The 25,533-nt window shown below is 37.2% G+C and overlaps 1 protein-coding gene across 3 annotated transcripts in view; it reads left to right on the forward strand.

Annotated features, from left to right (window-relative positions):
* Positions 1 to 25,533, forward strand: part of TMCO1 (transmembrane and coiled-coil domains 1) — a 67,763-nt gene that overhangs the window by 12,914 nt on the left and 29,316 nt on the right. For all 3 annotated transcript variants that reach the window (XM_070608168.1, XM_070608169.1, XM_070608167.1), the window contains exons 4-5: positions 16,695 to 16,741; positions 18,587 to 18,654. In XM_070608168.1, coding sequence (XP_070464269.1) covers positions 16,695 to 16,741; positions 18,587 to 18,654 — 115 coding nt within the window. The remainder of the gene's footprint in view (positions 1 to 16,694; positions 16,742 to 18,586; positions 18,655 to 25,533) is intronic.

Below are 25,533 nucleotides of genomic sequence, written 5' to 3' on the forward strand. Positions count from 1 at the left end.
AACACTTGTGTATGTTGTCTTACTTGATTCTCTCGACCATTTTATAGGACAAGTTCAAGCAGTTGCTCCTTTTTGCTCGTAGCTTTGAAATTTCAGTTTTAGTAAAATGCTATTGACAGTTGTGGCTTTTAAACTTGGCTGAGAGTTCTTGGCATAGTTGGTAAAGGCGTATTGTTTTTCACATCTGAGATGATTATTTCCAGTTAAATCTGAGTTACTTGTATTTATTGTTGCCATGGCTTCCTTACTGGGAATTCACTAGTGATGGAAATCTACCAAGGGGTAGGAAATGTTCTGCTTAATGATTTTTATCTAGTCTGAAAAATAGTGATGTTTTTGGTTTTTCAGTGTAATTTAGAATTTAATTATAGAATATAATGCTGTTCCAAAAAGGCAATTTATAAATGATTAGCTGTGATTTGTATTTATACTTTATGGTGCTTCCTGATTCTGAAATCAGGAAAAAATTGTTGTGAAATTATGCATTTGATTCAGAAGCTGTGTCTCTGTACCTAGGTCACTGCTCTTATATCTCAGGAGAGAATTCTACCAGACTGGACTATGCCAATGTCCTATGCTGATTAAAGCTTTTCAATTTAGTATAGGGGTATCAGATGTTTTCTGAGTGACCTATTCATTTAGTTCTGTGGCAAGATACTACTATACATCTACTTTGTATGTGTCACTCACTCTGGTAGGCACTAGAGAAACAAAGTAGAAAAAAATCTGTCTTTTAGGAGGTCTGTCGAGAGAGGGAAAACAGACCAATGTAGTATGGCAAATACTTTTGTAGAGGTATGTTCTGAATGTTATGAAACTAAAGAGAAAGGATATCCAAATCAACCTCAGGGTCAGGTTTTCTTGAAGAGATAATGCTTTAGCTGAATCTTGAGGCTTTAGTGTGAATTAGCTAAATCAAAACATAAATAAAATACTAGTCAGTATTTATTGAGCACTTACCATCTGTAACACACTAAGATAAGCACTTTACAGATTTTTTAATTCTCTTAACAATTATATGTGGTAGTGAGCCGTGTTACCTCATTTTTATAGATGAGAAAATTGAGGTTAAATAACTTGCTCTTGCTCATTCGGTGGTGTGATGGGATTAAGTCAGTGGTAGAGAAGGGGTTTGAGCCTGCTCATTTATAACTTTAGAATCTACATTTTTAAGCCCTGTGCATTCTAGGCAGAAGGATAGACATGTGCAAAGGCATAGAGGGATCAAATAGCAAGGTATATACCTTGAACTATAAATAATATAACAAATAAAAGAAGGTATGTGTAATGTCTGGGCAGACGAGGCTAGAGAAATAAGTAGAGGCTAGTGCATAAAGATCTTTACAAATTAAACTAAGGTAATAAGTTTAACTTGTATCCAGAGGGCTTCCCATAAGCATTAAGGGATTTGAACAGAGGCTTGACATCCAGGGTGTTTTTGTTTTTGTTATTGTTTTTGAGGAAGATTAGCCCTGAGCTAACTACTGCCAGTCCTCCTGTTTTTGCTGAGGAAGACTGGCCCTGAGCTAACGTCCATGCCCATCTTCCTCTACTTTATATGTGGGACACCTACCACAGCATGGCGTGCCAAGCAGTGACATGTCCTTACCCGGGATCCAAACCGGCGAACCCCGGGCTGCCGAGAAGCGGAACGTGCGAACTTAACCGCTGCCCCACCGGGCTGGCCCCTTTTTGCTTTTTGAGGAAAATCAGCTCTGAGCTAACTACTGCCAATCTTCCTCTTTTTGCTGAGGAAGACTGGCCCTGAGCTAACATCCATGCCCATCTTCCTCTGTTTTATACGTGGGACGCCTACCACAGCATGGCTTTTGCCAAGCAGTGCCATGTCTGCACCGGGGATCCGAACCGGCAAACCCTGGGCCGCCAAGAAGTGGAATGTGCGAACTTAACCGCTGCGCCACCAGGCCGGCCCTGACACCCAGTTTTAAGGAAGACACCTCTGGCAATAGTTTGAAGGATAAATTGGAGAGGGGATCATTTTGGAGGTAGGGAAATCATGAAGCTTTTAAGTATCCCAGGCATAAAAATGGCAAGAATCTGAACTTAGGTAGTGGCAGTGGAAATGGAGTAGATGGTACAGATTCAATGGATATAGAGGAGGTAGAGGTAACAGGACTTGATGACTGTTTAGTTGTAGGGTATGGAGAGAGATGAGTCTGGGAAGAAGCCCACACTCCTGATTTGGAGAGGAAATATTGAAGTAGCAGATTGGGATGAGGAGGAAAGAGATGATTCAGGTTTGAACATGTTGGATTTGAAGTGCCTGTTTGACAGAAGAGTGGAAATGTTTGGTACACAGTTGGATGTATGGTTTTGGAGCTGGGAGAGAGAGAACAGCTACAAATAGACTTTAGAATCATGCTTATAAGTAGTAATTGAGTCCACAAGGTAAATGAGATCACATAGGGAGACCATATAGAGTAAGAAAAGTGGAAAAGCGAAGGGTTGAGGATGGAGAGAGTCTTGAGGAAACAGAGAGATTTAAGGAAAGTAGCAGAAGTGGAGCTCTGAAAAAATATTGCCCAAGATGTTGGAAAGGAGTTGTGTCACACAGAAGTTGAGGGGAGAGTTCCAGGGGCAGGAAGGATTTGAACATGCGTGTTATTAAATGTCTAAGAGGCAAAATGGAGGTTATTAGCGATTTAGCAAGAGTGATTTCAGTGGTATGATGGGGGACAGGAACCAGATTGTATAAATTAGGGAGATAATGGGTGGTGAGGAAGTAAAGCTATTGAACATGGACAGTTCCTTCAAGTAGCTTTGCTATAAAGGATAGGAAAGATATAAAAATGGAAGGCAGATTACCCTCTGCCCTTAAATTGACAACACAAAGTATCAAAATTAAAAATTATCTTAACATGGAATGGAACCTTGAATTGTTTGCTCACCAAAAAAAAAAAATCAGACATTGAAAGAAATAATATTTATGAGCAATTACTTATCAAAATCTTGTCAGGAGGCACAAGACATGATATTTATTAGGAGTTGCTTAAAAGGCAAGCAACCTATCCATTCTGTACATTTGTAAATTTTCCTGTAGATTAAGCCAGACTATCAGAAATCTGTAAACCTAAACTGCATTATTTTGGACTTCATAAAATTGCTTCTACTCTGTTCCACCTTGACATTTGCACTATTAGGCATGTCGTGAAAAACTCAGCCAGATACACTTTATTGTAGTACCACTATGGAAGGTTTTTGAGGACATCGTCTACAACAGCACACAATGCTCTTTTGATGAGAAATTATGGAAACTTTCTGTTAGTTTTCAATGTCAAGAAAAACAGTAATTCTCTTAAATAATTGATTTATTTTTATTTTATGGACGCTGTGCTTGAACAGGTGTTTTTCCCCCGTTGGAAGCAACTGCTAATGAGCATTTGCTGTTCATCTCCAGCAACTTTATCGGACCAATTAAATGTATTTCTGTGTATTGACCCTATCTACAGTTTTGTCATTATGCCACCCTTACTTTCCCTTTGCTCAGGTTCCCCACCTGAGCTTCTTTACAAAAATATGTATGGTGATGGGGCGACTACAAAGAATGATACTGCTGCACTGAAAGAAGGGAATTTTCAGTAAGACGGAAGGGGTCAGTAATGTTCACTGTTTCAGAGAAGCTAAATGTCATTGATTTCATTAGGTGAAGCTCTTTGACAATGGTCTTGGATAGAGCCATTAATTTGAAGCTGAAATGTTTTTTGCATTTGAACTGAAAGTTTTAATGTTTACCATTCTGAATTTCAGGAGTGGATTTTTTGCCTATTTTACATTGCCCTCTTACGGAAGAGAAACTAATTTACTTTTGATACATGAATGTTATTTAACTCTTTTGGCTGCATTCAAGTTACTTCAAGTGATGAAGGATTTATTTTAAGGAGATATGTGATCCAAAACTCAGGACAAGCTGAACCAGCTGGTTATAGGAAGGCAGGAAGTGTGTTAAAGCAAGGCCTGCAAGCAGAGCAAGCCCTGAGGTAAAGCCAGCCAGTGGGCTCCACTGTCTTTAAAGCTCCGCTATTAATATAGACTTCTGTCACTTCTGTTGTTCAGCTTCCCCACTTCCTCTATAGTGTTTTTCTAGCATTTAATTTTTGCCTTTACCTAACTTTGGCTTGTGTCCTGGGGTTCTTTCTATATCAGTGTTATTCTTCTTGTGCTTTGTAGGCCACTTACATCAGAATTGCTTGACATACTTGTTAAAAATGAAGGGTTCTGAGTCTTACTCCCAGACTTTACTGAATCAAAATCTCTGGACATGGTACCCAGGAGTCTGCTTTTTTTTAACAAGCTACCCAGATCATTCTTAGACACACTAAAGTTTGAGAGCCACTACTATATTGTAAATTTTGTCTCAGCTTCCACTGTTAATTGATTGACTTTCCCAGGATTTTCTGGTTTAAATTTCTGAAAGAAGGAATCCGATTGGCTCAGCGCATCTTTTTGCACCATAGGTCATGGGGAAACCTATGGATTGGCTGCCTTTTGGGTCAGTGGTGGCAGGACAGGGGATGTTAGGAATCTTCATGAGGCTGACCCTCAACCTAGACTGTGGTGAGAGGCAGATATCCCCAGAAGGTGGCTACGGAAGGGAGGGCACCATTCTGAAGCTTAACCCAGTGGAGTGGGTATCTCCTTTCTTAGTGCCTTGGAAATAACGGGAGGACTTTTTGAAATTTAATTTATTTGGGGCCCTGAATTTATATATTCGTTCTAGGGCTTTTGTCTACGCTATTTGGATTTTCCTTAAAAAAAAAGGCTGCATTAGACATTTGGCTTAAATTTTGCTTCTTTTCCATTTCCAAATCTACATGAAATTTCAAGGGTATATTAATTGGTCTTCCCATTCAAGACAACTCAGACTGTAGAACTGTCATAGGTTACCTAATTCTTTTCATCTATAGAGAGGCATCTGTTATTTTGATCATCTTTGCCTTATTTGAAAATGTTTTCCATCTCCCAAACTATTAGTTGGATCAGAGCCCCCAGTTGCCTCCTTGTGCTTTAATTGATTTACATTCTTTGACAGAAAAGACACTGGTTATTGAATAAGGTAAATGGTGAAATATTCCTTTTGTAGATAAGTCAATTATCTTGTGGTACAAAGCCTAATGCTGTCAAATAAAAATATATAATAGATTGGCTTGAGGTTTGTTCATTCTCTGGTCAGAATGGATGTCATCATTGCTGCTAGCTTATTCCAATAGCTACAGGAAATATAGCCTCTTTTTAATTGGAGTATTCGCTTTTAGAATTTTAATTTTTCCTTGCGTCTGTCATCTTGGATAGTAAATCATTCTAGAATATAAATGTGTCTTCTTCATATTTCCAGTTTTTTCTCTCCTTGAAATTTCCTCAAATTTCATAGAGTTGTATTCCAAAAGTTCAGTAATAAGAGGGTGCATAGAATTTCCTTCAAACGGTGGGATTGAGGCATGATTCTCCCCTGTATTAAATTCTGTGGTTCTGAACGGCATAAAGTCAAGAATAGTTTACACAGGACAAGTGAACACTAAATGATATATACTGTTTATTTCCAGCACTTGGCACCTTTAAATTCTACATCTTCAAGGGAGGTATAGAAGGTTTTAGACACACGTTTTCACCCTCCGGATGTCAACATAACAGTTGAAAGAGATTGGGAAGCGCAACCATCTTGGAAGTCTTGGGCTCCTAGATGCTGCGTTGTCTCTCTACTTTAGGAGAGAGGTTCCCTAGCTGTAGTTCTTTAGGTAACACACCGCCAAGATGCAAATAACACAAGACGGAGACAGTGACTTCCCTACCTTACTGGGGCAAGGGACAACATTCTGAGAAGATTTGTGCTAGTTAACTGATAGCAGTAAAGGGCTAAGTTACACCCAGGGCTGTGGAGAGAGCCAATCACTTTTACTTATTTCAATATACTCTTAACTGTTTGGGGTAGTTGAAGTTATGCATTTCAAGCAGTAGACTATCTAGTATTTATTGCACCATCTCAGCCAAAACCAGTCTCATAATTACATGAATTGTTATTCTCAAAAGTATTCGATTCCTGCTAATAAACATTTAAATCATTTCAAAATAAATTGTTTGCACTTATTTTAGTTACTAATATGACTTTCCTAGAAATTATTCACCTGGGGAAACAAAGTCTTGTGTTAAGGGAAAAGCAACTTCTTTACAAAAAACAAAGATACTTTTTCAATACAGTTTATTAGAACTTAGATTATTCTCGTATAAACTGTGTATCACATGATGCTTATATTGAAAAGCAAGTCTTCATAAACTTATTTAACCGATAATATGATGTAAAAACTTTATTTTTAGGAACAATAGTTTCTTTTTGTTCTTTTTTTGTAATGCTGATAATTAAAAGAAAAATTGGATATGAAATGACATTTAAAAATTTATTTAAGTCATTAAGGCTGAAAGAAAAGTAGATTTAATCAGAAGATGGGAGATAGAAACTTTAAAAGGGTGTCTTAAGTACTTTTAAGGACTTAAACGTTTCACTTCTTATTGTGTCTAACAATATCCTTGTAGAACTTGAATCTTATATTTTAAAATAATGAGAATGAATAATTAGAACAAATCTTTGCCTAGAAATTATTAGAGTCAGGGTTTGGTAGTCATAATGGAGGAGAGAGAGAGAGAAGTAGTTTAATACTTTTCTAAGAGTTGAAATTTAAAAAAGAGGGGGTAAAAGAGAATGTGAGCATTGAGAGACAGAATAGGAGCATCTGAGATGCAATTAACTGAGCAGAGCATGGAGAAAAATGAAAATGGAAAGACTTTAGATTAGGCATTTCTCCCAGCAGCCATTTAAAGGTATCATCAGTTAGGGGTTAGTGGGGAGAAGGCGAGGTATATAAACCTAACTGTGGCTTTATGGGGATATTTACAAGTTTATTGTTCATAATTGAGGAGTACCTGAAATTGTTTCCTATTGGCAAAATTTCCATTAAATCAGATTTGCTCTTTCCCTTATGGGCGTTTTTGGATTTCTAACTCTTACATTGTCTAGGACTTTTTAATATTAAGTTCTTTGTTTTTATCATGTTTGTGCTTCTTGAGGCATCTTAGCATTTTCTACCAATTAGACAGATGAAGTTTATTTCAGATGAAACTTTGCATGTGTTTCCCTGTTAAATATATCTGTTTAGCTTGTTGCTCCTTTATTCTATTCTGCTTTTTGTCCTTTTTCTTTAGAGAGAGATTTTTTCCCAACTTTACCTTTTTATATACTACTGTCCTTTTTGTTGTATTCTATTGGGAATGATGCCTAGTAAAAAGTGTAATCACTGGAGTATATAACATACACTTTTTAAGTAGCCTCAGACGTAAGCAGCTGTTAATTACCCATGAGTAAAATACCTATGCTGAGAATCAGTCTTAGCTTCTTCTGCTATACCATCTAGTTAGATCTTGTATAGCTCATAGTGCTGTGCCATTAAGTTTGTCAGAGCTAGGCAGAAGTGAAGGCAAATATCTAAGAAACTTGAGTCTGTTTCTTTCATCCCCTCCAAAACCAAGTGAACATTAAACTTATTTCTGAATTATTTGAAACCAACTAAACCTACTTTATTTGTATATGGCAGGCACTTAATAACAATTTGAATTGAAAAATCTTCAAGAATCGTGCACAAGTAGTGTGGGTATGTATCATAAACCTGTGCTGCTGTGTTCTTGTTAAGCCATGTATGCCTACAGTCTACCTTGACAGTACTTATGCTTACAGTTTCTGTTGAGACAGAATTTTTAAAAAAATGGAATGGAACTTCAGAAAAACTATGTCACTTTAGTTTGCTCTCAGCCTTTCTGTGCCTCTTCTGCCTCTTCAGGCTCCCAGCTTTATAATAAAGGACTACTCTCCCTGGAAACAAGTTTGGTGTACTCTATCTTCAGATCAGCTTTTATTATGTTGCTGATTCATTCATGAAACAATATTGAGCACATACCATAATGTTGAACAACTAACTACATGCTAGTTACTGAGGATACAAAGATGAAGAAGGCGTAGTTGTCCTTGCCCTCCAGGAATCTGCCATCTAGTTGGGTTGATGGGGACATAAACAGATCATTGTAACAGAATGTCTAAACTCAGTGAGTATACTGATAGAGTTGTACTTGGCATATTCTGCACACATAAAGGGAAGACTTCTAATCTTGTGAATCTGGTGTCTATGACTGCATTGTCCAGTGTAGCAGCCTCTACCTACGTTTGGCTGTTTAAATTTAAATTTTAAATTGATTAAAATTAAATGAAGTTGAGGGGCGGAGCAAAATGGCAGGGTGAGCTGACCCGGGATTCTCTCCCCTCCAAAATACAACAAAAGATTGGAAGAACTGAATTTCAGAGAATAAACATAATGCCAGCTCGTTAGAGACCTACAATACCAAGAAGGCGGAGATCATAAACCTAGCTTTACACCTTCGGAGGCGCTGGAACAGTAGGAGAGAACATCGCTCCCTCCCCTAGAGTCTGCGATTGCTGCGGCACGGGTCGGGAAGGAGCGGGGCAGGGGCCGCAGGACTGGGGGATCATCCAGGACTCCTGCCGCTGATTCAGTGGAGACCCGCTGATGGGGGGAGGGGAGAGCTTCCATCCACGGGGACCCTATAAATCAAGGGCCTTGGGAGACCAGAGAACAGAACTGATCTGAACCCAGACCGGCACCTGTGAGTAACAGCCCCTCCCCCCCAGCAAATCCAGTGGGCGCAGCCATCTTGCCCCAAGGCGGAGAGCTAACACGCTGTCTCGACCCCCATCTAGTGGCGACAGGCTGTAACTGCAACTGAATTCTACCACCATGAGAAAAAACTGCTCCTCTACCATCCAGCAATTTATAAAAGCCCCAGACCAGAAGGAAAACAATAAAAACACAGAATTAAGTCCTGAGGACTTGGAATTAGGTAAACTAAGTGATAATGAATTCAGAGCAGCTATAATCAAAAAACTCAATGAGGTAGAGAGAAAGATAGAGAAACAAGCCGAGTTCTGGAGTTACTTCACAAAAGAGATTGAAGTCATAAAGAAGAATCAAACAGAATTACTTGAGATGAAAAACACAATGGACCAGATAAAACAGAATACGGATTCCCTGAATGCCCGTGTAGACAATATAGAGGAGCAAATCAGCATAATCGAGGACAGACAGGCTGAATGATGCCAGACAGAGGAAGAAAGAGAACTAAGAATTAAAAAAAATGAGGAAAATCTCCGAGAGATAATGGATTCAATGAGGAGTAAGAACATAAGGATCATAGGAATTCCCAAGAATATGGAAAAGGAAAATGGAGCCAAAAGTGTGCTTAACGAAATTATTGAAGAGAACTTCCCAAATCTAGGGATCAACAGAGAAATGTGTGTAGAGGAGGGTTTTAGATCTCCTAGATTTGTCAATGTAAAAAGACCCACCGCAAGGCACATAATAGTAAAGTTGGCAAATAGGAATGATAAGGAAAGAATACTCAGGGAAGTAAGGAAAAAAAAGAGAATAACCTATAAAGGAGCCCCTATCACACTGTCAGCGGATTTCTCTACAGAAACCCTACAAGCTAGGAGAGAATGGAGTGATATATTCAAAGCTTTAAAGGATAAAAACCTTCAGCCAAGAATACTCTATCCAGCAAGAATTTCCTTCAGATATGAGGGAGAAATTAAATCTTTTCCAGACAAACAAAAGTTAAGGGAATTTGTAACTAAAAGCCCTCCATTACAAGAAATCCTCAAGAAGGCTCTCATACTTGAAAAAAGAAAAAAGGGAGAAAGGGGACACAAGCCACAGACTAGGGAGACCAATGGATAGAACCAGAACAGGATAGCAAATATTCAACTATAGCATTAGGGTAAAAATAAGGAAACTACCAAAACAAGGACAATCTTAGCACTCTAACTACAAATTAATAAGACGAGTTGGAATAAAAAATGAAAATAATTATTTAGGAGGGGAAGAGCAAAGGGTCTAAATCAGTATTGGTTGAGTAAGTAAGAGACCACCAGAGAATAGACTATATTATACACGAGATTCTAAATACAAACTTCAAGGTAGACACTAAAATAAAGTACAGAACAGAGTCACAAATCATAGATAAGGAAAAATCTAAGAAACCCAGCATAAGAAATTGCAGTATTAAATGGATAGTCTAAAGCACACAGGAAAAGAAACACAGGAAAACAAGATAATGAGCGACAGATTGACAGCATTAAGTCCACATGCATCAATAATCACTCTCAATGTGAATGGATTGAACTCTCCAATAAAAAGACACAGAGTGACAAAATGGATTAAAGAACAAGATCCAACAATTTGTTGCCTCCAGGAAACACACCCCAGCCCCAAGGACAAACACAGAGTCAGGGTGAAGGGTGGAGGACAATACTTCAAGCAAATAGCAAGGAAAAAAAGGCAGGTGTTGCAATTCTCATATCAGACCAAGTGGATTTCAAAATAAGACAGGTAAAGAGAGACACAGAGGGACAATATATAATGATCAAAGGGACACTTCATCAAGAAGAAATAACGCTTATAAATATCTATGCACCCAACACAGGAGCACCAAGATTCATAAAACAACTATTAACAGACCTAAAGGAAGATGTTAAGAACAACACAATAATAGTAGGGGACCTCAACACCCCACTGACATCAATGGACAGATCATCCAGACAGAAAATCAACAAGGAAATAGTGGAGCTGAATGAAAAACTAAAACAATTGGACTTAATAGACATATAAGATCACTCCACCCTGAAGGAGCTGAATACACATTCTTCTCAAGTGCACATGGAACATTCTCTAGGATAGACCATATGTTGGGAAACAAGGCAAGCCTCTACAAATGTAAAAACATTGAAATAATGACAAGCATCTTCTCAGATCATAGTGCTATAAGGCTAGAAATTAATTACAAGAAAAAAGCTGAGAAAGGCACAAAGATGTGGAGACTAAACAACACACTACTGAACAAGCAATGGATCATTGAAGAAATTAAAGAAGAAATAAAAAAATACCTGGAAACAAATGAAAATGATAGCATGCCATACCAACTCATATGGGATACAGCAAAAGCTGAATTAAGAGGAAAATTCATCGCACTACAGGCACATCTTAACAAACAAGAAAAATCCCAAATAAGCAACCTTAAAGCACACCTAACTGAACTAGAGAAAAAAGAACAAATGAAGCCCAAAGTCAGCAGAAGGAGAGAAATAATAAAAATCAGAGCAGAAATAAATACTATTGAAACGAAAAAGGCAGTAGAAAGGATCAATGAGACAAAGAGCTGGTTTTTTGAGAAGATAAATAAAATTGACAAACCACTAGCCAGACTTACAAAGAAAAAAAGGGAGAAAGCTCAAATAAACAAAATCGGAAATGAGCGAGGAGAAATAACAACAGACTCTGCAGAAATACAACAGATTATAAGAGAATACTACAAAAAACTATATGCCAACAGAATGGATAACCTAGAGGAAATGGATAAATTCTTGGACTCCTACAGTCTCCCAAAGCTCACTCAAGAAGAGGCAGACAATTTGAACAGACCAATCATAAGGAAAGAGGTTGAAACAGCAATCAAAAACATCCCAAAGGATAAAACCCCAGGACCAGATGGCTTTCCTGGGGAATTCTACCAAACTTTCAGAGAGGATTTAATACCCATCCTTTTCAAGCTATTCCAAAAAATTAGGGAAGATGGAACACTTGCTAACACATTCTATGAGGCCAACATCACGCTGATACCAAAACCTGACAAGGACACCACGAAAAAAGAGAACTACAGGCCAATATCACTGATGAACATAGATGCAAAAATTCTAAACAAAATTTTGGCAACCAGAGTTCAGCAATTCATCAAAAGAATCATACATCAGGATCAGGTGGGATTCATACCAGGGACACAGCAGGGATGGTTCAACATCCGCAAATCAATCAACGTGATACACCACATCAACAAACTAAGGAATAAAAACCACATGATCATCTCAATAGATGCAGAGAAGGCATTTGACAAGATCCAACAGCCATTTATGATAAAAACTCTGAACAAAATGGGCATAGAAGAAACTACCTCAACATAATAAAGACCATATATGACAAACCCATAGCCAACATCATACTCAATGGGCAAAAACTGAACCCCATCCCCCTGAAAACAGGAACGAGACAAGGATGCCCTCTATCACCACTCTTATTTAATATAGTACTGGAGGTCCTGGCCAGAGCAATCAGGCAAGAAAAAGGAATAAAAGGAATCCAAATAGGGAGGGAAGAAGTGAAACTCTCGCTGTTCGCAGACGACATGATCTTATATATAGAAAACCCCAAAGAATCCATTGGAAAACTGTTAGAAGTAATCAACAACTACAGCAAAGTTGCAGGGTATAAAATCAATTTGCATAAATCAGTAGCATTTCTATACTCCAGTAATGAACCAACAGAAAAAGAACTCAAGAATACAATACCATTCACAATCGCAACAAAAAGAATAAAATACCTTGGGGTAAATTTAACTAAGGAAGTGAAGGACCTATATAATGAAAATTACAAGGCCTTTCTGAGAGAATTGGATGACGACATAAGGAGATGGAAAGACATTCCATGTACATGGATTGGAAGAATAAACATAGTTAAAATGTCCATTCTACCTAAAGCAATCTACAGATTCAACGCCATCCCAATCAGAATCCCAATGACATTCTTTACAGAATTAGAACAAAGAATCCTAAAATTCATATGGGGCAACAAAAGACCCCGAATTTCTAAAGCAATCCTGAGAAAAAAGAACAAAACAGGAGGCATCACAATCCCTGACTTCAAAACATACTACAAAGCTACAGTAATCAAAACAGCATGGTACTGGTACAAAAACAGGTGCACAGATCAATGGAACAGAATTGAAAGCCCAGAAATAAAACCACACGTCTATGGACAGCTTATCTTTGACAAAGGAGCTGAGGGCATACCATGGAGAAAAGAAAGTCTTTTCAACAAACGGTGCTGGGAAAACTGGAAAGCCACATGTAAAAGAATGAAAATTGACCATTCTTTTTCACCATTCACCAAAATTAACTCAAAATGGATCAAAGACCTAAAGGTGAGACCTGAAACCATAAGGCTTCTGGAAGAAAACGTAGGCAGTACACTCTTTGACATCAGTATTAAAAGGATCTTTTCGGACACCATGCCTTCTCAGAGAAGGGAAACAATAGAAAGAATAAACAAATGGGACCTCATCAGATTAAAGAGCTTCTTCAAGGCAAATGAAAACAGGATTGAAACAAAAAAACAACCCACTAACTGGGAAAAAATATTTGCAAGTCATATATCTAACAAAGGCTTAATATCCTTAATATATAAAGAACTCTCGCAACTCAACCACAAAACATCAAACAACCCAATCAAAAAATGGGCTGGAGACATGAACAGACATTTCTCCAAAGAAGATATACTGATGGCCAATAGGCACATGAAAAGATGCTCATCATCGCTGATCATCAGGGAAATGCAAATCAAAACTACACTAAGATATCACCTTACACCCGTTAGAATGACAAAAATATCTAAAACTAATAGCAACGAATGTTGGAGAGGTTGCAGAGAAAAAGGAACCCTCATACACTGCTGGTGGGAATGCAAACTGGTGCAGCCACTATGGAAAACAGTATGGAGATTCCTCAAAAAACTAAAAATAGAACTGCCATACGATCCAGCCATCCCACTACTGGGTATTTATCCAAAGAGCCTGAAGTCAGCAATCCCAAAAGTCCTGTGCACCCCAATGTTTATTGCAGCACTGTTTACAATAGCCAAGACGTGGAAGCAACCTAAGTGCCCATCAACAGACGAATGGATAAAGAAGATGTGGTACATATATACAATGGAATACTACTCAGCTGCAAAACAGAACAAAATCATTCCATTTGCAATAACATGGATGGACCTTGAGAGAATTATGTTAAGTGAAATAAGCCAGCAAGAGAAAGATAATCTGTGTATGACTCCACTCATATGAAGAATTTAAAACTATGGACCAAGAACAGTTTAGTGGCTACCAGGGGAAAGGTGGGGTGGGGGGTGGGCACAAAGGGTGAAGTGGTACACCTACAACATGACTGACAAACATTAATGTACAATTGAAATTTCACAAGATTGTAACCTATCAATAACTCAATGAAAAAAAAAATTAAATGAAGTTAAAAATTTAGTTCCTCGATCACACTGGCCACATTTTAATCACTCAGTAGCCACAGGTAGCTAATGACTACTATATTGACAGCACAAATATAGAATATTTCCATAATTATAGAAAGTTCTATAGAATGATATTGCCTAGGAATCAAGATTTTCAAAAAGAGATAACACGAGAGCTGAGGCTTAAAAGTTGAGTACTGGTTAGCCAGGAAAGGTTTGGATAAAGATGTTATAAAATTTGCCATGTAGAAATAGAGTAACCAATCATCCCAATTTGTCTGGGACTGAGGAGTTTCTTGGGATCTGAGATTTTCAGAGCTAAAACTGGAACAGTCTAGGGAAAACTGGGACACTTGGTCACCCAAAGTAGAAAGGACTTTATGACCAAAGACAGTGAATCAATAGAAAAACATCATAAATAAAGGAACTTAAAGTTGTTTGGTGTTGCAGGAACATAAAAATTCATGGGAGTGGTCGGAGATGAAGCTGCAGAAGTAAGCAGGGACCAGATATAGGACTTAAGTGATGTTGGAACATCGTCTTTTAGGAATTTTAAGCTGGGGAGTATCATAATATTGGTCAGTTGTTTTTTTGAGGAAGATTAGCCCTGAGCTAACTACTGCCAATGCTCCTCTTTTTGCTGAGGAAGACTGGCCCTAAGCTAACATCGTGCCCATCTTCCTCTGCTTTATATGTGGGACACCTACCACAGCATGGCTTTTGCCAAGCAGTGCCATGTCCACACCCAGGATCCGAACCAGCTAACCCTGGGCAACCAAGAAGCAGAACGTGCAAACTCAACCGCTGCACCACCGGGCCGGCCCCCAGTTTTGCTTTTTAGGTAGCTCTGACAGGCAGCTATGTGGAAAATGGATTTGAGAGAACAAGTTTGGAGGCAGTGAGACCTGTTAGGAGATTTGAGATAACATAGATAAGAGGTGTCAGATCCTAACTAAGGAAATGGTAGTAAGGAGGAGGAGAGGTGTTGGATTTCGTAAGTATTCATGAGGTATAATTAATAGGACTTGCTGTTTGATTGGATGAAAGAATAGGGAATCAAGTGTATGCTGACGTGTCTAGCATAGATGATTTTCTATACCTTTCTTTTCATTTCTTAGTGGGAGTCCTTTCCCCTCTAGTTGTTTTATGCCTGTTTACCTTCTAGTCATCTCTTACCCCAATCCTCCACCCTCCAATTTAAGAAAGTCTTGTTATATTGTAAGAGGACTGCACAGGTAGAAAAGAATCTCTAGCCCCTGAGATAGACCATAGCTCCATTCCTTTTTGTTCATTTTCTTCCACGTGTCTTCAGCATCCCCATTCTCTCCTGCCTGTGTCCTTTCCTCCCAGGGAGAACAAACTAAATAGGAAGAGTTCAAGGTGGGGGATCATATATTCATCCTGCCATGTACTGTTTGGAAACTGCAGTCCAGTCTGCACGCCAGGCTTCCTGAAGGCCTACTCTTGTTCCTTTTCTTTACCTGCCTGATTTTGCCAGCCCGCATGCCAGTTTAATATATTCTGAAGGTATATTTTTTATTTTAGAGGATATTGTATTTTTATTTCATAATCTTCCTGTGAGGGTGGGGATTTTTGTATGTTTTGTTCTTTCACTTACCCCTAGTTCTCAGAAGAGTGCCTGGCACATAGTAGATAACCAGTAAGTATTTGTTGAATAAATTAATCTTGGTGATACAATACATGATCAAAGAAAACAGTAGATAGTATATATAGAGATCATTGGGTTGGGAGTTGGGAAACTTGGGTTCTAGTCCTGGCTTTGCCATAAAATATTTGTGTGGTCTCTGACAAGCCACTTCCCCTTTGCTGGGCCTCAGCTGCTTCATAGGTGCACCAATGAAGTCCCTTATGTTGGTGGAATACAGTAAATAGGGCTTTAATAGACAGTTGAGGCTTCTTTAGCAATTTGAGTTCGGTTTGTATAACAGTTTTCTTGAAATATTTGCCAAATTTCCCAGCTTTCAAAGTGACAACTATAAAATTATGCTTGTTTTTAGATTGATTAGTCTGTAATATGAAAGAACCTGAATTTTAAATTCATCTTAATTGACTTTTAATTTTTAGACTGTGTGCTCTCTTAAAGAAACTGAAAGAGAGAAAAAAACATGAGAGATGGGTAATTAATATTTGAAACCTAAGTGTAATCATTACGTTTACACCTATGAATCAACTGATTGACAATTCCCATCGATGTAATATAAGAGTATATCTTAATGTATAGAGTTAAGACAATACCAGAGATAATTTTTTTTAAGTTAAAGTTTAAAGATTTTTATTTATTTAAATTGAAATATTTTGGTGCTCTGCTGCATGTGAATTTTCTGTTAGTACGTGTGTACAATATGTCAGGTAATCAGCTTGTCTTAAGTGATATCGAGACAGGGTGCTTTTATAGTCAACAATCAGTGACAGTTTAACATCTGCTTTGTACTAGGCACTGTGTATATTAACCATTTTGTTAATTCTTTTCAGAGAGGCAAGAAGAGAAACTGAAGAATAACAACAGAGATCTATCAATGGTGAGAGTCCTAAATATAACTTTGTGGTAAACCACATAATGTTTTTAGCAAAAGATCCTGATTTGCGTAAAGTAGATTACACTTACCTTTTCAGAAATTTTTAGTTTATGCAGGCTATAAATAATATCATGAATGTTCCTGGACCAGATGGAAGTGAAAATATGCTACTAGGCTTAGATCTTCCTTTTAGTAATATGAATAGCTTTTTTAGGCTGTCTCGGAGGTTGTAATTTGTCCTTCTCACATAGCTCTTGATTAGCTTCTCCTTTATGTTGATTTTCTTTTCTTCCTTATGTTAAGCCTGAATCTTTGGTTTTATAGTGACCTGGGTAATCCCAATATAGAAGTTGGAGCGTTATGTATGGCCTTTATTGTTGCATTTTTTTCTTTAAGAGGCCTTTTGTTCTGAGTGTCAGGCACACCATAAAGTGTAAGGAAAAGTGATTTCATTACCCATTTACTCATTATTTATAAAGAGTAGAGTTTGTGCAAGAATGTCTTTCTAAGGCATAGATAGGCTACTTATAAGGCTTGACTAATTTTCTACTTAATTTCTGTATATTTCACATGAGACACCTGAACTGTGCAACCGTTGTCTTTTGCTTACCGAGAGACCTTTGCTATATTTCTTTATCTCCTATTTCTTGAAAGTCTTATTAATTAAGAAAGATTAGGGGGCTGGCCCGGTGACACAGTGGTTAAGTGCGCATGTTCTGCTTCTCAGCAGCCCAGGGTTCGCTGGTTTGGATCCCCGGTGCGGACATGGCACTGCTTGGCAAAAGCCACGCTGTGGTAGGCGTCCCACATATAAAGTAGAGGAAGATGGACATGGATGTTAGCTCAGGGCCAGTCTTCCTCAGCAAAAAGAGGAAGATTGGCAGTAGTTAGCTCAGGGCTGATCTTCCTCAAAAAAAAAGGGGGCCAGCCCGTTGGGGCAGCGGTTAAGTTCACATGTGCCACTTCTCGGTGGCCCGGGGTTTGCTGGTTTGGATCCTGGGTAAGGGCATGGCACCTCTTGGCACGCCATGCTGTGGTAGGTGTTCCACATAGAAAGTCGAGGAAGATGGGCATGGATGTTGGCTCAGGGCCAGTCTTCCTCAGCAAAAAGAGGAGGATTGGCAGTAGTTAGCTCAGGGCTAATCTTCCTCAAAAAAACAAAAAAAAGGAAGATTATAATTTAGAAGTGCCTTTTTTAAAAAATAGCTTTTCTTTTCTGTTCATACAATTATTACATATTCACTGTAGCAAATTTGGAAACTACAGAAAGAAGATAAAAATTGCCCTAAATCTGTTATCCAGATATGACATCTGTTAATCTTATATCTTTATAATCTTTTGTTTATTTACACTTTTATGGCCTGTGTAATTAAGAAAGAAGTTAACTGCAAGTAACAGAATACCTAATTAACAAGGGGTTAAACAGATAAAGTATTTTTCCCTTGCTAAAGAAGTCCAGAGGTTAGTAGTCCAGGGCTGGTGTGTGAGCTCAGTAATGTCATCAAGGTTTTAGGTTAGTCATCCTTAGTTCAAGGTTTTTGGTTGTTTGATAACACTACCTTCAGGCAAGAAGAATGGGCAGTATAGCCAAGTTTGTCTCTCTTAGAAGTCCATTCAGTACTTAGACTTATAAGTCATTGGCCAGAATTGGGTTACATGGCCACCCCAATACTATTCATCAGAAGGTGGCAAGAGAAGTGGGCTTGGAGGTCGAGGGTGGCTTAGCCAAGAAACAGCTTTTTGCTAAGGAGCACCTGTTAAAAATGACATGAAACCAAAACTTTTGGGGTGTATGTTAGTGGTGGTTTTTCTTTAGTGTGAAATGACAATTTGTTGGTCTCCTTACAGGTTCGGATGAAATCCATGTTTGCAATTGGCTTTTGTTTTACTGCCTTAATGGGGATGTTCAATTCCATGTGAGTATCCTTTTATATGGTTTTGCCTAAGTATTGCTCTATGTGAGTGTGTATATGAGCAATTAACTTTTTTGATAATATTTTATTTTGATATTTCACATTTGCAGAAAAGTTACAAGAATAGTATGTCCATTATCCAGATTCACAATTAACAGTTTGCCCCATTTGCTTTCTCTTTTTCTGAGTCTCTCCATATCATATAAGTACTCATACATACATAATTTATATATTTTTCTCAATCATTTGAAAGTCTACTGTAGGCTTTATCTCCCTTTACCTGTAAATACTAAAATGTGTTATTTCCTTAGAACATGGACATTCTTTTACATAACCTCAATCCAATTATCAAAATCAAGAAATTCAATTTTGAAAAAATACAATTATATAACTTTTTCACCCTCTTAATATTGAGGATATTTTTATGTACAAGGCAAAGGCTAAGGTATTATGGGGCCTCTGAAAAGAATTTAATATGTCCCCTGTGTTTTTAAGTTGCTTACTAGCATTCTGCTTCAAAACGAAGGTAGTCATATAGAGATGTTTTGACTCTTAAAATAGAGTCTTAGCAACTATAATCTTGTTTAATGATAAGGTAAGTTACTGTTGTCTAAACTAGCCTGTAACAGGCCTGAGTAATTGTGGAACTGCTTTTGACAGAAGCTGGGAAAATGTCCAGAGATGACAAACATTCATTTATTCTTTGTCAAAGCTAACCTGAGCCATCCTAGGCGAATTAGGATTTCCCTCATTTCTTCTTTTCCTTCTCTTTCTCCTACTCTTCTTCCCCTGCTTCATTTCTGTCTGTCTGCCTCTCCCTCTCTCTGAACCTCCCCTCTACCTCCAGTCAACTCTTCCCTCCCCACCTGTTCATTGCTTACTTTGTGCCAGGCATTGTGCTAGGTATTGGAATGTAACAAATAAGATGTGGCCTCTGCCCTTAGTAATATCAAAATTTTATAAAGAAAGTGACATGAAGAAAATACAGATAAATAAATGCATCGATGGGTGTTATAATAGAAATCTGTGTAGATGAGGTACAGTGGGGGAAAGAAGTGAGTGATTATTTTTACTTAGGTGAGGGACTGGAGGACATGTCCAAAATGGTTTTAACATAAAATTTCCACCTAACTAATGATTACTACAGGGACTTTTGGAGGATTAAATAACTTGCTCAAGTTTTCTAGACGTCTCATGATTTCTGTCTTATAATTTTAAACTCAATACTCTTTTTCCTTCTACCATGACTTCTCTCATTTTTGGGGTACATATCACTATGAATTACCAGGCAAACCAAACACTGAAAGGTTTTATAATTAACTCGTAAGCTTCCTTGCTACAACTCAAATACTGAAGTATTCTTAAATTGTTACATTCTGGACAGTATAGAGCTGGCTGAGTACTCCTCTTTACTTTTTTAGTTTGGTACTTAACTTCTACTTACTTTTCTCATACTTCTTATTTTTTAAATTATATTTTATAGGTTAGTCCTCTGTGTGTGTGTGTATGTGTGTGTGTATGTGAGTGTGTGTGTGGCTGTTCTGATTGGCTTTGGCTTTATTGTGTGATTACTGTGACAGATTTGAGTCCTGCTTTGCCTAAAGTTCAGCATTTTATTTTATTACTTAGTCTTATGTACAAATGAGTTCTAATGAAATAGCCTAAGAAATAACTGGCTGTTTTTGGCAGTAGTAATTCTGCTTTATATTCATGTGATTCTCTTTCTTAATATTGTTTATGAACATATTAGGGTAAATAATCTTCTGATCTCCTCCAGCATACACACAACCACACCCCCCCCCCACACACACACACAGTAGGTCTGAAAGGCTGCTCTAGTGGAAGAGTATCTGCTTCAAATATAATTTTTCTCCCAATGTCATCTTTCTCCCCCAAGGTGGAACCTCCTTTATTATATTTTCTTCTCTAATTATTAAAGTAATACATTCTCACTGGAAAATTCCAAAAATACTTAAATGTATAAAATGTAAAGTAAAAATCACTCTACTTTCCTCAAATATAGTGCATATTCTTCAAGATTTGTACTTTTTCTATATGTATATGAACATTTAGATTTTTGTAAATATAAATCTTTATACACAATGACAGTTGTTTTGTAACCTGCTATATTTCCCTGCGATAATTTTTAAAATACAGTACATATAGCTCTAACATGTTCTTTTTTAATGTCTGTAAGTATTCCATTGAATGAATGTACCCTAATTTTTTAACCAATCTTCTATTAATCTTCGTATAGAATATTCACAGATAGTATGTACACCAGCGTATACTTGTTTTTTCCTCAGAGTATATCCAGAAGGATGGCTCGGGTAAAATTTTGATACAGATTGTTCTCTAGAACGGTGTCATTAGTTTATGTTTTTATATTATTGCCATCAGTACTTACGAGTGGTCTTCTGCATGTATTTGTCCTCACTAGTAATTATGTATCTTTAATATTTGCCAGTCTAATAGTTGGAGACTATTGCTTTTTAAAATTTGCATTTCTTTGATTACTTGCGTGGTTTAGCATCTTTTCATACACTTATTATGTTTTTCCATTTCTAAATTTCTAATTAATGTCTTCCTTCTCCCTCCATTTTTATTTTCTTATTTTCAAGAATTCTTTATCTGTTGAGGCTATTAAACTCTCTTTTCGGAAATATATGGAAAATATAAATTTTTATGTCAAATCTGTTAACTCTTTTCTGTTATATAAACAATGCCTTCCTCATACCAGATTATAGATTTTTTTTCTATTTTCTGCTTTTTATATTTAGATCATTTCATCTATAATTATTTTGGTGTTTAGTTTCCAATTTTATCAAGTTCTTAGCCATTGTCAATACCAGATAGTGAATAAACCGTATTTTCCCTGATGATTTGAAATGACCTGTTTATCATATGTCGGTAGCTTCCCAAAGTTGATGCAGTAAATCTCAACCGAGTGTGTATCAGAATCAAATATGGAGCTTTTAAGAATAGTTTTGTTATACTAGTAATACACAAAGGCTTCTAAAAAATTCAAACAATATAGAATACTAGAGGATAAAAAGTGAAAGTAAACCCAAATGGGTTGAAGACTTATGTTCACACAAAAACCTGCACACAGATGTTTGTAGCAGCTTTATTCATAATTGCCAAAATTTGGAAGCAACTGAGATGTAAATGGATAAATAAACTGCGGTACATCCAGACAATAAAATGTTATTCAGTGCTAAAAGAAGTGGGCTATTGGGGCCGGCCAGGTGGCGCAGCAGTTAAGTTTGCACATTCCACTTCGGTGGCCCAGGTTCACCAGTTTGGATCCCAGGTGTGGACCTACGCACAGCTTGATAAGCTGTGCTGTGGCAGGCGTTCCACATATAAAGTAGAGGAAGATGGGCACGGATGTTAGCTCAGGGCCAGTCTTCCTCAGCCAAAAAAAGAGGAGGATTGGCAGCAGATGTTAGCTAAGGGCTAATCTTCCTAAAAAAAAAAAAAGAAAAAAAGAATTGGGCTATTGGCCATGAAAAGACATTGAAGAACCTTAAATGCATATTACTGAGTGAAAGAAGTCAATCTGGAAAGGCTACATACTGTATCATTCAAACTAGGTAACATTCTGGAAAAGGCAAAACTGGAGAGAGAGTAAAAAGATCAGCGGTTGTCAGGGTTAGGGAGAGGAGTGAGGGAGAAGGGAATAAGCAGAGCACAAAGAATTTTTAGAGGTGTAAAACTATTCTGTATGATACTTCATGGTGATACATGTCATACATTTATTAAAACCCACAGAATGTACACCACCAAGTGTGAACCCTAATGTAAACCAGGGACTTCGGGTAATACTGATTTGTCAATGTAGGTTCATCAGTTGTGATTGAAGTACCTCTCTGGTGGGGGATACTGATTGTTTAAGAGACTGTTTAGGAGTGTGGGGTGTATGAGAAGTCTGTACTTTCAGTTCAATTTTGCTGTAAACCTAAAACTACTCTAAAAAGTAAAATCTATTAAAAAAGAAAGAATGGACCTTAAGATGACAAGGGTTAAAATTCAGGCTTCTTTCCCATTTACTAAATGTATAACCTTCTACAAATTATTTAAAGCATAACCTAACTTCTCAGCTGTAAAATGGGAATCTTATTACCCAACAATTTTGATCAATTAAAGATGCATATAAAAAGAAAAAAAAGTGATAGTGACCTTTTGCCTTTCTCCAAACTCTAATATTCCTCTTTTTATAAAAAAAGAAACAAATGTTAATAGATAGTGTGTCCTTCTTCTAAGTTTTATTTTTTTTACCTAAACAGTTTCATACTCTATGTCTTGTTCTGCATCTTGCTTTTTACTTAACTTTGGGTTTAGAAATCTTTATCAGTACTTCCAGATCTCTTCCGTTGTTTTTAGCTGGTGTATAGTGTCCCATGGTATGGATTACCATATTTTATTTAACTGTTTTCCTATTGATGAATATATAGATTCTTTTAATTTTTTTTTTTTTTTTTTTTTTTTACCATTCTGTAGCTTTAAAAAAGAACTCAGGGGCACAAGGAGAGTTGTTGCTCAATGGGTATAGAGTTTCATTTTTGCAAGATCAAAGTTCTAGAGATCTGTTGCACAACAAGGTGTGCGTATAGTTAACACTACTGTACTGTACACTTAAAAACAGTTAAAATTGAAAAGTTTCTGTTAGTTTTCTTTTTACCACAATTAAGAACGTAATATTAAGGCCCAGACCCCATGCTTAAAGATTCTGACTTGTAAGACTAGGTTGTGGCCGAGGCTTCTGCTTTTTAATAAAACCCTCACAGTTCATTCTGATGCCCAAATCTATTTGAAAACCAGTGACCAATAGGAGTAAGTCTCAACTTTACCTGTTTTTGTCCTATCTATATTTTCTGGCTTATTTCTTGCTGAAAAGTCCTTTTTGACTCCAAGCCCAAGTTATTTCACACTTTTGTATCTGTGACACAAAATGTGTGTTTCTCCCCACACCTTGCAAATACTTGATTATCTTCCAAAACTCAAGTCAAAGGTTACTTCTTTATGAAACTTTTCCCAATTCTTCTTTTGCCAAACTTATGTCTGTCTCCCTCTAATACACTATAGATTCCTCATAGTACTTACATGTAATAGTTTTTATATCCTTAGGGTTCAGCACTTATACAGATGTTTACTGAGTAAATAAAAAATACTTGTAAATACACGACCCTCTTCCTTCTGTTGTGATATCTGTACTATTCTGAAGTAAGAATTTGATCCCGTTTAAACATGAATGAAAAAATTTTAAATGATAATTACTGATTTCTAAGATGCCAATGGTTCATTTATGAAAATACTAGTGAATCATTTGCAGTGAAACCAAAGTTTCAAACTATGAGAGTCTGAGTGTTATTGATGAAAATGTCTTCTAAAGACTCTTAGGTTGTAGTTTATTTATTTTAGCCCATGATAGCTCAGAGAGTCTTGAAGACAGGCTCATCCCAGAAATAAATATTGAGAGTCTAGATATTTCAGTGTTAACCTATTAACATTATTTGGAAAAAATAATGCAAAATTACATATATCCTTTTGACAGGTCAGTAATGTGAATCTAATTTTCAAAGACTATGATGTCCTTAATATAAGAGAGTGTTGACATTACATTTAAGTAAGGAGAGGTCTTGACTTGTAAACTAAGTTGTGAAACATGGAAGTGAATCATCTTGGCTTATGTTCATTATTTATACTAGGAGGTAGTTAGGTCATCTTTTTAGAAGAATTTGCCAGCTCTTTGATACTTTTCTGTGGTTAAAACTAGACCTTGGCATATAATTTTGATTTGAATTCCTAGTTGGTTTAATTACTAAACAAAACTAATGTATTTGATTACAATCATGGAAACACACAACCACAAAATATAATATATCTCGTGTTTTTTTACCCCTTGAGTTAATAATCATTCTGATTTGCCTTTTTTTGATTTTCTCCCTCCAGTTTTTAATTTTCTGTGAATATGTTTTTAAAATATTTATTCAGTTCAAAAAGCTGCATGCCATTATTTGGTGCCTCACACTGTGTGGGAGGTAAAAGAAAATTGCCCAGTCTAAGCCTTCAAGCTGCCTTAGAATAGAATAGATATCTATATAGGAAATATTGATTTACCAGTTAAAATTTTACTATTCTTTTCTATATAGGGGCCATTCTAGAGATTTCTTAAAAAGGAGAGAGAGAAAGGGAGACATTCTGTAACAATACACTATACCCCAGCTATATTTTGCCTTTTTCTTGGGTTATAGAGCAGCCTGTCTTTGGACCTTGGAGAGGCTTATTTCTCTTTACATTACTTTGAGACTTACTTGGAACCCATTGTGTTCTCTGCCAAAGCAGCACTCCTCCTGATATTTGTGTGTCTTTCAGTGGTACTCAGTTCTAGTCATCTGGAATTGAAATCCCCCCACCTTTCTTCCTCTCAGCAAACATTTATAGTATATCCACTGTGTCCCACATTTAGTGCTAGAGACTGAGTTATCTCTAACGCTATCAACACTCTGTTCCATCAGTAAACAGTTCCTGTTTACCTCTCTTTGTCTAGTCACCCAGCCAGCCTGCCTGCCTGGCTGCCTTGCCTCTCTTCCCCCCTCCTCCCTCTCCTCTTGTCATCCATCCTAGCACCAGCTTCCATTCTAGTTTCAGCTTATTTCCTTTTTTCCCCTCTTCTATTGCTTCTTAACCTTGGGTATCACAGTAGCTTCCTAACAGCTCTCCCTCCTTCAGGCATCTCCTGTCACAACAACATGGTTAAGTTAACCAGCCTCAAAAGCATGTTATTCATTGCCTAATAACAATGTCTGCTACTGATTGACTAGTAACTGTGTGTTGGGCGCTACACTAAACCCTTTACATATGTTACCCTTTTAGTCT

Source organism: Equus przewalskii, unplaced genomic scaffold (assembly GCF_037783145.1).
Source record: "Equus przewalskii isolate Varuska unplaced genomic scaffold, EquPr2 ChrUn-3, whole genome shotgun sequence".
Classification (NCBI taxonomy): Eukaryota; Metazoa; Chordata; class Mammalia; order Perissodactyla; family Equidae; genus Equus; species Equus przewalskii.